Source organism: Gobio gobio, assembly GCF_949357685.1.
Source record: "Gobio gobio genome assembly, chromosome: 21".
Taxonomy (NCBI): domain Eukaryota; kingdom Metazoa; phylum Chordata; class Actinopteri; order Cypriniformes; family Gobionidae; genus Gobio; species Gobio gobio.
Window position 1 is genome coordinate 8203374 of NC_137117.1, and position 14062 is coordinate 8217435.

Genomic DNA, 14062 nt, shown 5'->3' on the forward strand with positions numbered 1-14062 from the left:
AACTATTGTCGTCGCATCGTAAAATTATTGTAGAGTCACTGTGGTGAGATGGACTTTGTAACGACGTTTTAAGTGCCTTTTATGGGTCTTGTGAGTGTAAATGTACTGAATGCCAATGGAGGCCTATCTGAAGCCTTTCTCAGCCATCAGCTTTCAACTAAAATATCTTCATTTGTGTTCCGAAGATGAACGGAGGTCTGACGGGTGTCGAACGACATGAGGGTGAGTAATTAATGACAGAATTTTCATTTTTGGGTGAACTAACCCTTTAATGGTCAACTTAGTTTCGTGTCAGCGATGTTACTATACCGCTGCATTGACCAATCAGCATCCAGGACCCGAAACTCTTTATTGTATGAGTTATTTTAGGGTTGTATATGCTACTGTCTGAACTGCAAACAGCAGGTGGAGGATCCTTACTGTTCTCAGAGAAATACACTGAGTCAGCGTTTGTCCTTAACAGAGACAGAGAGAGAGAGAGAGGCAGTGTTCTCAGGAAAGCTTTGATAGGAATCAGATGTAATAAAACCCCTCACTTTTACTGGAATCCTGAAGCTCCTTTGTGATATCAATAGCACAGAACTGAGTAATGCCTTTAAACAAACACACACACACACACACACACACACACACACACACACACACACACACACACACACACACACACACACACACACACACACACACACACACACACACACACACACACACACACACGGTTCTGGGAGTATTTGCTAATGATGACTAACCTTTATCGAGAGGACTGACCAATAAGCACACACCTAGCTTTTTACACTGTAAAAGGTGGGAATCTGCAATCGTGGCTTTAAAGAGCTTTTTTTCTGCCTGATTTAACCTGATTTAACATAAAGTGCTGTAAATTAATGTGTTATGTTGATTCAGCGATATTAAATAATATTAATTACTTGAATAAAACCAGTTAATTTAGATGTTACCATTTTTTCAGTGCAAAACTGCATTGTTCATTGTTGTTATTAAAAATAAAACTATTAATAATAGGTAATTGAAATAGAAAAAGTAAGATAAAATAAATTAAACAATGAAATAATAATATTATCTGAAACACTTAAACTCAAATTAACATTGGAAATATTGGCTTGTTGGCAGCTAACTGGAATAAGTGAATTACTAAAACTGAAATAAAAAATAAATCCAAACTAACTAATATATAACTAATAAGGCACATAACAAAATAAAAATAAACAAATTTAAAGTATTATATTAAATAATTTATAAGATAATTTTTTTGTTATATTCCTCTCTTTGGATGAGTGTCATCATATACTGTATTTCTAATAAATACAACAGCTATAGCTACAAAATTATGGGAAAATGTCCCTGTAATAAATTAATTTATGTTTTTTATATTTACATTCTAGACCTAGTTAATTATCTTAAAGGGGTACTTCACCACTGGAAAGGTGAATGTGTATTTTAATTGGGTCATTTATGATGTAGAAATGTGAAATTATTTTAGAAGTTGGTGCCTTTTGGACTGAGAAAAGCCAGAAAATGTATTTTTGGCTCATATGGATGAAAGACATAAACAACTCCGCAGCACGTTTTGATTTTTATAGTAATAAAATAATTTAGTTCAGTTAGAGAACAGACACTACAATTAAAAAACTGTACGTGTCTGCTCAATACAGCTCGAGCCGAACGAGAGTCGCAGCACAAACGCAGCAGCAGGAGTCAGATTTCATTCATCAGAGAGTGAGGAGCTGACAGACCAGATGATTGCAGAAGATTTGGTTTTAAAGCGAAATGTAAAAGCGCCTATTTAAGTGAGTTTGTCATTGTACCGTTTTGTTGTTGTGTTTTCATTAAGAATAATAGGCTAATGAACGCACAATTCAAGCAACCCGCCCCCGAATTGCCGCTAATTCTAAACCGAAACTAAAATGACACGGCCGCATGGCATTCATTCATGGCCTCACAGTCATTCACGGTGTGTGTCCAGTCTGGCGCGTTTTCAGTTGATGCCTATGGAAGCTTAACTTTCATAGGAATTCATTGAAAACTCGCTTTGAATCCGTTATGAATGCCCGAGCGGCCGTGCACATTTACATTCTGTGAGTGAGATCCCTTCCCTATGGGCGGGTTGAAAACATACGGAACTAGCTATTGCTACTGGCTGTAGTCTCTAGCTCTTGCCTCTGTCCAAAAAAGCCTCAAATGACGCTAAATGACGATTTTTGCGTCATCTGAGTTTTTTTTTTCAGACATAAAATACAGAAATCTCTCCTCTCAGGGGGACATGGGGGGGGGGGGGGGGAGCACAGTTATTCGAATATATTACCAGGTTTTTACTGAAACAAAGCTTAATGCTAATCGCTGAAGCAACCCTTTAATTATTAGATGCCCTTAAAAATCAACTCCAGGTGGCAAATATTAAAATATTAAAAAGATTAAAATGTGACCCAACTACAGACTAACTCTAACCCTTATTTAATTACAAAAAAGAAAAAAAATGGATTTACTATATTTAATTGAAAAAAAAAACCTTCGAGGTCAGTGTTTTGTCAGATTTGGATAACCTGTAGGGACACTTCTCGTCCACATATGCACAGATTTAGATTCCTTTTATAAACTCAGAGCCATATGATTAATATGAGAGCTTGACTGAGAGAGGAAATCATGTGTCAATCAAACCACCAATCTGTGTATCTCGCTGTTGATTCTCAAACTGTATTTCACAGACGTCAACATATAACCAGAACAAGCAGACCTCTGAAGACCAGTTTGACACTCAGGGCTGGTCTGGGTCTGAGGGTTGTAGGTTTTCTTTGAGTTCTCGTATAAGCCTCAGTCATTTGCACTGTGTAAATTGTCAGACCCCTGCTAACGCCACATTAGCACAACAAGCCGAACAATACAATGCAATTATCACACAAAACCACAGGACCGAAAACCACGAAAACCAGTTCCATTCCAGCAGCTGTTAATTACAGCTATAAAACAGCGAACACGTCCTCAAGTGTGTGTTATTACGCCAGTCAATAGAGACACTTGAGGTAGGAAAGTAATTATAACACGTAATAGGCATAATAGTGTTGATGCTTGTTTATGTGTGTGACCATGTGATAGCTTTGAGCATGACAGAGTGAGCATTCGTTATAATTTCTCCATTTATGTTTCACGAAAGGTAATGGGGACTTTTGAGTGATCTAACCTTTAGGTTTTGTCTGTGTGAAGAAGAAAAATACCACAAAGAAAAGATAAGAGCTTTACCTTGGCTACGAAACACTTTGCAATGGCAACTGGGTTGGCGTTACACTTCTCCAGGTCATGAAGCAGGTCACTAAAACACACACACACACACACACACACACACACACACACACACACACACACACACACACACACACATTATAAGTCATTACTCACATCCATGTTGGCGGACTGAGCCATTATGAAGCTAACTATTGAAAATCTCTTCCAGTAATGCGCTGCATTGTAGGCCATGAGCTGTAAAGGAAATACCCACTTCCATGAATTGAACAGCATTGTGAATGCATGTGTGGTCACTTCGGCATTGCAGTCATATGAAGTAACACTGTGTGAGTGTGTGTGGGCTGATTTTGGTGCGAGTCTGGAAAAATGTGCAGGTGTGTGTGTGAGTGTGTGGTCCGAAGTGAAAGGAACTTAGGGAAGAGATGATGGCAAAAACAACAGACAGTCTAAAACAGGGGATCTTCCCTCAACAGGACACTTTCTCTGAATAGGACACAAAGGCACTCCTAAAACAAGCCATGCTTGCTCTTTTTTTGGCAAATGGTCAGTGAAGGGAGATGTTTAACCTTCAGGGAATGTAATAGTCAACTTAAGGAGGGCAAACTAAATATGAGCTGTTTTATTATCTTTACTTTGGTTAATATGAAGTTAACAACTTAACTTGACGTTACCAAGATGTGAGACATCGTCTGGATACAGTTTTAATCATTTAAAAGTAGTAGTTCTACTAATACACATACAAAAAAAATTAAGTACATTTATCTTAATATATCACTCACTAGATATTAGTTGTTTTGGGATCAGACTGTTCTCCAAATTAAAACAACTCTATAGGTCGTTTTTCAAGCTTAAGCTTATTAAGTTATAGCTGGCGTAAAAATAATTGCAACAAAATTGTAAATTGTTAAAAATAACAGTGTCGTGTTACGTCTGTCGTCATGAAATGACGTATGACTATACCAATCAAAATGTGTGTTCATTTAAATGCAATGTGTGGACTTTTTATCACCATTTGTCATATTTCAATTTAGCAAAAATCATTTTTTATTAACAACTACAACTACAACCACAACCACCCCAACCCTAAACCTACCCAGTGATTTATAGTGCATATGCACTTTATGAGCACATGTGTTCCCTGGGATCGAACCCACGATTGCTTGATCACATGATCACATGATGTTGTATTTTGCAATGCGCTATCAATTGAGCTACGCAAAACCCGAAATATGGCGCAAACAAAAAGAAACAAAGCATTAAAATGAAAGTGTCCTGTTGCCGATAGGGGCACAACTTTAGTAAACGCTCCTATGGGTCGTATTTCAGGGAATTGACAAACAACCTATAAAGGCGTATTGGTTGGAGGACATGTTGTTTGGGATCTAATGTTGAGTTGTAGTTTTTGATAAACATACATTTTCCATAAATTTTTTCTAAAACATTTGTAACAGGGTTGACAAGTTGCACTTGATGAATGTTTTTAAAACGACAATGTTTGCAAAAATTGAGATTTAAAAAAAAAATTATTTGCAAAATATTATGTGGTAAAAGGACTGCACATTGCTACATATGTTATTAAAATTAAAGTTTGAAAAAAGTTAATTAACTGAATAGCAAATTATTAAATGGTCACACTTTAGATTAGGGTCTAATTCTCACTATTAAATGCGACTTTTGCCTCAAAAAACTCCTAATTGCTTATTTATGGTTAGTTAGGTAGTTGTCAAGTTTAGGTATTGGGTTGGATTAAGGGATGTAGAATAAGGTCATGCAGAACACGGCATTATTATGTGATTTATATGTACTAATAAACAGCCATTATCCTAGTAATATGCATGATAATAATCAACTAGTTAATAGTGAGAATTGAACCCTAAACTAAAATGTTACCTATTAAGTTAATTTTTTTTTTTAATTCAAATTGTGACATTGATGTATGATTTTAAAGTAACACTTTATTTTTTAAGGTTAAGTAGTTACACGTTACTACATGCAGTTACTATAGTAATAATTATAAATGATGCACAATTACAAGTAACTAACCGCTAAACCAAACCCTAACCCTATAGTAAGTGCGTGCATTACTATTAATCAGCACTTATTTGAGTAAGTAAAATGTAACTTCCCCTTAAATAAAGGGTTACACTTTATTTTAAGGTGTCTGTTATTGAGTAACAACATAGTACTTACTATAGAGTTAGGGTTTGGTTTAGGCTTAGTTGCATGTAATTATGCATAATTTATAGTTATTACTATAGTAACTGCATGTGACATATGTAACAAGGACACTGTAAAATAAAGTGTTACCCCAATTTTAATTGTTGGAAACGATGAGAACTGTTGTGGAACAGGCCAAAATCACAGTATTAAGGTGGTATAATGATGTATATTACATAATAGTTCAAATGTGTGCATTTTTTAAAACCTAATGGTTTTGTCACTGAAGCTAGCAGGGTGTGTCTGTGTACCTGTTAAAACGGTAGATGTCCCGGATATTTCCAAATAAAGAATTCCTCTCTTCATCTCCCAAGAGCAGAAGAGACTGGTTGCTGATGCAGTCCAGGTAGTCCTGTAGAAAAACAGATTAAAATAATGAATAATCTCATCAGCGGTCATGTGAGATGGCCAGCACGCCTGGCATCAAACAGGGTCCTGCCCCCGACTGGCTTTGAGTTCTTCAGGGTTTGCCGTATTTGGACAGACATGCCTGCTTCAACTCTCACATCTGACATTAAAATGCACATCAGTAGATTAGCTATGTCCGCAAGTTATGTAAAGCACTTAGGGAGCGACACTTTGATGCATCAAAGAGTGGTATTTGCCATATCCATAATGCAAATTATACGTAAAGACATCTTTTGAATGATCTGTGGGAATCTTCTTACGGAAATGTAAGAATACCTTAAACATTTTTATTCAAAGCAAAGTTTTCTGAGATATACTTGTGACCGTACATGTACATACATTTGTACATTTGATGTACATTTGATGATGTGGCGTGATATCGATGCTGAAGGAATACTTCATTGGTTTGAGTAGGACAAACTTAAATTAAACAAATAAGTTCAGTTAAATTAACAAGTATTTAGAACATTCTTTTACTTTTGAGTTCACAGCACTGACATTTCAAGTAATCTGAACTGTTTCATTGTTTTGAGATGTATGAATCCTTTTCCTTTCCCCAGCATGCTTTGATCATGGCACTCAAAAGGGAGAGTAAATGCTTTTTTTTGTGCAAGATTAATGGTAAGTGAGATTTAGTAGTTATTAATGCTTTGTTAAGCTAGTTTACACTGAAAAATCTAATTAGTTAGACTTACTTAAAAAAAACATGCAAACTGATTGCCTTAAAAAAACAAGTAAAGTGAAATAGGGATAGTATGTTGTGCAGATAAATGCTTAGTTAGTATAGTTTGCTTACATTAGAGTTCTGGGGCCTCATTTATAAAACTTTGCGTAGGATTTGCGTCAGAAGTGGCGTACGGATGAAACATAGGACGTGCGTACGCACAGAAATATTCGGATTTATAAAACCGTGCGCACGCACATCCTACGCAGTTTTCCCTTAATAAATCACAATCAATTCTAAATGTAGCGTAGCTTTTGCGGCCTCATGTCACGCCCATAGTTGCCTATAAATAGTCCGCGAAACGCCCCCAAGTTAATATTCATCGATTGCGAAATCATGGCAAACACAGAGATGAAATCAAAAAAACGTAACCTCACTCAATGTGAAGTAGAAGTTATCGTTGGCGGGTGGAAAAGATGAGAAAAATGTTGTTTTGGAGGGCACAGTAATTGGCAATTACTAATGCCAAAAAGGCACTTGAGTGGCAAAATGTTGCAGACGCCGTAAATGCTGTAGCCCTTACAACCTTGGACCGTGGCCGAAATAAAAAAGAAATGGTCGGACATCAAAGTCGAGGCAAAAAAGCGTCTAGCGCACCATCGCCTGAGTGTGTCCTCGTTTGCCAGCAAGTCTTCTTGCTGTCTGAAGATGCGTTCACTCTGACTCCTTCCATTTGCCACATCTTCTAAGAGCGCAATATCAGCCATTGTGCGTCATTATGCATTGTGATGGGGCATTTTATTTCCATCCATTTAATTGCATCTGACAAGCTAAAGATGTCGGTTATAATCTACGTGGAAATGGGAAATAGGCTAGTTCAGTGCAAATGGAAAGTCTTGCAGCTTTCTGAATGGTTGAGACATACGTTTTACGTTATTTTATCAAAAATAAAACAAACTAAAGGCATATGCATGAATACCATGATTCCGTAGCTGATGAAGAAATTTTTACTATGAAAACAACTTTCCCCAGTGGAAAATGAATAGCCTACATCAATCTATCTATTTATCTATATATCTCCCTAATTATCTATCTATCTATCTGTCTGTCTTCCTATTTGAATCTATATCTGCTCCGCCAGACGGACACATTGACGAGAATAGCCTATCAGTTTTGCACATTATTTCGTTCTGTTTACCATATTATTTATGAGGATGAATTGCATAACATGCCAATATTATTGCAGAACATATTTCACTTTTCTTTTTGCAAATATGTGTTAATTTGCATTTCTGTTGTAATTTTCGTTTGGTTTTGTTTGTTTTACACTGCAGATCGATCAAACAGGTGTTCGTGTAGGCTGTTAATTGTAAGACTTGCTTTGTGAAGTCTTCATGTTATTTATGAGAGGAAGTATAGCCATTTCTTTTACACAACGTTCTACAGTTTCACACACTTTCACGTGTTTCTTCCATCTGCCGACGGTGTCGCCATTTCTCATTTCACCCATTTTTGTGCGTACGCCTGGGTCAGAGCTTGCGTGAAGGACCGCACATTTTCCCGTCAAGTTTGCTTTTTATAAATACCAATTATTGCGTAGAGAGTGGCGTACGCCTTCTTTTGTGCGTACGCAACGTTTATAAATGAGGCCCCTGGTAACTAAAAAATAACTGTAGAGAGTACTAAAAGATTTACTCTTGATTTAGTATTGCTACCATTTTTTTACCATTACTGTTACCATTGTTGTGTTTTGATGCTGAATGTTGAAGTCTGTGTGTGACTCAAACATGATCAATTGCAAGATATTGTCACAAATATAGAGGGAATATATCAGCCCAATTAAAAAGGTGTTTATGACGTAAGAGTTAGCAATACAATTTTAAACGATCAGTATACGACATGAAATAATACATAGGTTTGAGTGCCATTTTGTCAAGCAAAAAAAAAAACCTCACCATTATGGGGATCAGTGTTCCATTTGGTTGGGCACTTGAACTTTACTTATATTATTGTAATTATCTTTCTATTGATGCAGCGATGAAACAAGCAATCACAGTTATTTGGTTTCAAAGGAAGAGAAGTAATAAATAGGTTGCTTTTAAAAGTTGACCTGGCTTTTGACTGAATAATGAACTATTAGTTAACCAAAGGGAACACTAATCACCATAATGGTGAATTTAAGTTTTTTTTGGGCTTGACAAAATGGCACTCAAACCAATCAATTAATCTTAACTTGTGTTTCCTGAGTAAACCAGGCATAGTATGTGAATAGTACAGATTACTAGATTTTTACAATTCAGTTAAGACATTAAGTAAAGTTAAGTACAAAGTGTTAGTTAGAATCACTGCTGGATCTTACAGTGTTGAAGGGTTTCTAGTGGGTTTTTGGAGTTACCATCATGGTGACAAGTAGCGCTGCTTGGTTTGAGAGCCGGTAAGTTACATATTTTAAGTTACTGTACTCATTCAGTAAGTAGTATACCATGCTATTGTTAACATATTAGCAAATTAGCAAGTTGACATTTTCTGAATTCACTTTTATGAGTTCTGACAACTTAGGTTTACAGTGAAATAAGTAACTAATTTGATTAGCAAGAACTCAAAATAAGTTAATGAACAAAAACTTTTATGTTACTATCAGATTGTATGAGTTAGCTAACTCAGTATTTCAAGTTAGGAGCAATTAACATGCATGAATACTACAGACTCAAAACTTGATAGTTCTGGTTACTTAAAATTGGGAACATCATAACTCAAACTGATCTCACAGCAATTTGTACATATTGTATGAGTTTTGCAAAATCATATGTATTTGAAGAGTTGCCCAATTCTCATGATTTTGTACGGATGACCTAACCCCCAACCCTGCCCCTTAACCTACCCGTCACTTCGGTTTAGACAAATCGTACAAATTCATACGAGTGAGGTCGTACAACTTCTTACGAATTGGTCGTGAGATAGCATTGAACTTATTCGGGTTTACAGTGTAACAAATAACATAATTTTGTTGTAACTGAACGGTTGTGTGTAAACTGTTGAAATGTTCCCAGAGGTAGACTCTTGAAAACTGTTTTGTATAAATATACTTTAACCCATAAAACCTTTTGTTATGACTTCCAAGGCTGAAGCATTGCCTGAGCCTTGCAGTGCATTAATATTTTCATAATAACATGAGCCGACTGAATTAAAGAAGGCAAATTCATATCATGACTGATATGTAAAAAAGTAAGCAAGCGCTGATTTGTTTACGGTTTGCATATCTGCAGTCCTAGTTTCGGCTGCTCTTTTTGAATGATGAATATAGACTACTGATACTCGCTGAAATCGACAGTTATTTCCAGAACAAATCTGCTAGTTGACAGTCGCACAGTCGGCTTTTGTCGCCACTCGCTCTTTTAAGACGGCTTGGTGTGTCACAGCCTTAAGGACGGAGGAACAAATTGTATGAACAACAGAATCCCCCAGTGAGCTTTCACAAAAATATAAGCAAACAAAGCATGTCAGAATCTGTATTTATGCTGTGTCTTCTGCTCCGCCCTACATGTGAATGTCTCTCTCTTTGGTTGACAGACGAGATAAGTGATTCTTTCACTATGATACAAATCTTTACCTGAACACCCTCAGGCAGTGTAAAATAACCATTCTGAGTCTGTTCTAAAACCCGCCCTGTGTCAACACCCTGTTCACACATAAACACAGACGTAAAGCTTGTGTCATTTTCAAAACTGAAAAATAATGTGATAGTATCACCCCAGGAAGAAAAAAATCAATTTATGTTAATTTCAGTTTTAGTTTGAGTCATTTTAACATTTCAACTTATTTTATTTCAGAGAATTGCCAAGGCAAAATCTAAAATGTAATATTTAATGTAATATTTATATTTTATTGCATTTATAACTAATTAAAAAAAACTAATTTTGAATAATTTTAGCTTAAGTTTTAGTTAACAATAGCAACACTTGGCAAGCCATTCTAAAGTTTGATGTCTGATTCACTGCGAGAATCATTGCGAGAAAATATGCTCACATTTTTACATTCTTTGCAAAAAGGGAGCAAAAATCTGCACATTGGATATAACATTTGTTAAACCAGGATATATGTGATTTCTAGGGGATCCATCGTGGTTCTGCAGGGGCCCACCAATTATTGTTGGATTTCAAACTAATTTTAAGTTAAATTCAACCAAAGCTAAAATTCAACTAAATGTTGCAGTATCCCTCACTCATTAACATAAGTAAACTAAAGGTGATGTTTAATGCTACTTCATGCACACTCTTAAAGAGTTGATTCTCATGATAAACATGGCCACAATTTAAAAAATGAGTTGGACGTATAAATATTTCTGTGCCAAATACACTCCTTCAGGATTTAAATAAGTTTCAGAAAGTTTTTTTTTCGAGTATGGCCCTGTATGACATCATAAAGGGCGGAATTCCTTTTATGGGCACTTCTCCCAGATGAGCGGGAGGGCACACACACACACAGACACACACACACACACACACACACACACACACACACACACATCAACGAGCTTCGTTCAGGTTACAGAAGCCGTCGCCGGCGCTGTCATTCCTGTTTTTAGCCCACAAAATCAACAATGTCACTAAAGAAGTGTGTTTCTGGTTGTGAGGGAGTTTGATGCAGTGGATGCAGTTTGTTTTCCCAGAGCAGCAACGAAGTTCTGCAAGTGTGTTTGTTTGTTCCCGGCCACGAGTGGAAACTGCAAGCAGTGAGTGAAACTGCACTAAATGTGTGTGTTTTTGTTAATGTAAGTGCATATAATGTCAACAACACAAACGTAAAGTGAATCGAGAGTTATCCAGGGATAATGTCAGGATGTTTTGTGTGTGTGTGTGTGTGTGTGTGCTTGTGACTCTTTAGCTCCGCCCACTGCACGCCTCCACAAGCTCAGCTGTTTTCAGAAAGAATCGGTACAGCGTATCTGTCTTTTATAAATATGATAAAACTAAAGACTCTTTGGAGATATGAAGGATGCAGTACTACTCTATAGGTCCTCAAGATTAACATGAGATTGGCAGAAACTGTGTGTGTTATGTAACCTTTAAGTAAGATTACAATGTACTTGGCTTTATAAGGCGGGAGACCAGTGTGAAGAATACTACATTCCTATTTCTAAAAGAAAGCATAATCAAATTACATAAAATATGTAACATACAAGGAACCAATTATAGATCAGCAGAAATCTGAGGTGGCTGTTTTACGTCCTTTAGCTCACAAATATGTTGTAACCAAGACAATAGAACGAGAAAATTTCAGAGCATTACTTTACACACGCATATGTTTTCAGCAGTCTCATGTGTTTCTTTTAAAGTTGTTTTCCTAACCTATTTTCCTCTCCTTTATCTGTCCACTCCATCCATCCTGCCTGCTTTCCTTTTATTCCATTCTCTCCGCGAACCATCTATCATTCTCTTAGTGCCAGGGGGCCTGTGAATGTGTACGTATAGAGGAGTAGGTGGGGAAGGGGGTTGCGACCCCCTAAAACTCTCCATCCCCACATTCAGCGAGAAAGAGTGAGAAAATCAGGGCAAGGGTGAGAGGAAGAGTTTAGCATTCATCTCCTCGCTCTCTGGGTCAAATGACAGCCATGTGCACTTTACATTTGACAGCTATATAAATCATACACAAAGAAACACACACACACATGCCTCCAGTACTCATGCTTTATAGGGAGTCGTAGCCTAATGGTTAAGGACAAAGGTTCAAGGTTTGATCCCAAGTATGGGAATTCTACACACTGGACAATCACTTCCATTTGTATCCGTGAGCAAGGTACTTGCAATGGATAGTTCACCCACATTATAAGGCACACCTGTGTAATAATCATGCTGTCTAATCAGCATCTTGATATGCCATATCTGTGAGGTGAATGGATTATCTCGGCAAAGGAGAAGTGCTCACTAACACAGTTTATGTACCCGTTTCTCTGAAAAACAATGCTATCTTCAGTTATTCTACTTTGAAATGTGCGTTCCATGTCAGAATATCTGTTTTCGTCTGTGCGATACCACACACTGCCAATTGACCCAATAGTATTTCAACACCCTGTGTTGCCAGATGCCATAAAATATAATGTATTGTAGTAGCCATGGAAGCCAGAAAACGAAGTGGGTCAGAGATCGCAGATTATACCCGACCTAAAAAGCCTCGGCATCCATCTAATGACCAGAGGCATATTAAAGCGCGGAAAATCAACTTACAGTGTAAGGCTCTATTTTTTCCATTGTCAATTGCGCTCGTTCCTATTGCGTCCTCAATCTGGCAGCCCGTGTGAGCATCGAGTCTGAGGAGGAGGGGGTGGAGGAAACAACTCTCTAAAATATTTTGAATTTGAACTGCAGTACCTATTTCAACCACTAGCAGTCAATATTACATACTGTATCTTTAATGTCCGCGTAGAAAGTTTCAAACCAAATGTAGGACCTACTATACAGTATTTCGGATGCAGTGATCGGCTATATGTCCTTATATCAAGATTATGTCATTATATAGGTTGTATATCATGCTCAGCTTTGTGTCTTTCATACCTGGACTATACTGCGAAGGTCCTGGACGTAGGTTTTTTCCGTTTCAAGAATTTCCTCCACCACTCGGTCCACGTATTGCACTTTACGTCCTTCCGGTGACTGAATATCCACATCCCCCTGATTGGTCGGTGTAGATGTTTGTCTTTCTGTCTCCTCCTCCTCCAGCTGTCGGGCAGGCACCAGCTCTAATCGGATGGCTCCAGAATCATGATCCCGCTCAGGGGTGGAGCCTAACACCGGCCGACCCCCCAGAGAGCAGTGACTGTCACGGGAGGAGGCGGATGAAGACGTGGAGCCGTAGCTCACCGGTCGGTCGTTGCAGTGCGTGGAGTCCATACTGCGTGAGGAGCAATATCTTAGGGCAGAGTTTCTGATGGGACCTCCCGCCTGGCTCAGGACCGCCCCTCCAACAGGGACCTCCGGGAGTGGCGGTAAAACATCAGTGGAGAATGGATAATCTTCTGAAAGATAAAAAAAGTCCAAAGTGGTTAGACGATTTTGAAGAAAATATGCCATAGGTTTTTAAATAATGCGATAGTGTGAAAAATCTATTAAAATTATATGTTTAAATGATATAACCAACATACACATTGCACATTCTTTCTGAAAAAGAAAGCATCATTACAGTAGCAATATTTACTGACAATGTCATACATTCCAAAAACACACACAAAAACTACAACCCAAAACCCCACTGCAATTACACATTCAGTTCCCGCTGAGTTAGATCTCAAGAGGGAACTTACACAAAAACATCCTGAAAAAACCCACAGCAATCTCTAGCATTCCTGTGCGGTAATCGCCATGAACATACACACACTCAAAACAGTTTTGGGTTTGTTCTTCAGACAAAAGTGCTCTGACAATTGAGGAGAAAGCTAAACTTTAACCTTCTTTTAGATACTAGTAGTAGAGTCTCACTGACCCATTATCAGGGTTGTGGAAAGTTACTTTGAAAAGTAATGCA

At 37.6% G+C, this 14062-nt stretch overlaps 1 protein-coding gene across 2 annotated transcripts in view; it reads right to left on the reverse strand.

Annotated features, from left to right (window-relative positions):
• LOC307117738 (pleckstrin homology domain-containing family G member 1) overlaps positions 1-14062 on the reverse strand; it is a 66222-nt gene that overhangs the window by 25839 nt on the left and 26321 nt on the right. For both annotated transcript variants that reach the window (XM_079802775.1, XM_079802774.1), the window contains exons 2-4: positions 13096-13556; positions 5724-5824; positions 3253-3322 (exon numbers count right to left, since the gene is read on the reverse strand). In XM_079802775.1, the coding sequence (XP_079658901.1) occupies positions 3253-3322; positions 5724-5824; positions 13096-13431 (507 nt within the window). In that variant the 5' untranslated portion in view covers positions 13432-13556. The remainder of the gene's footprint in view (positions 1-3252; positions 3323-5723; positions 5825-13095; positions 13557-14062) is intronic.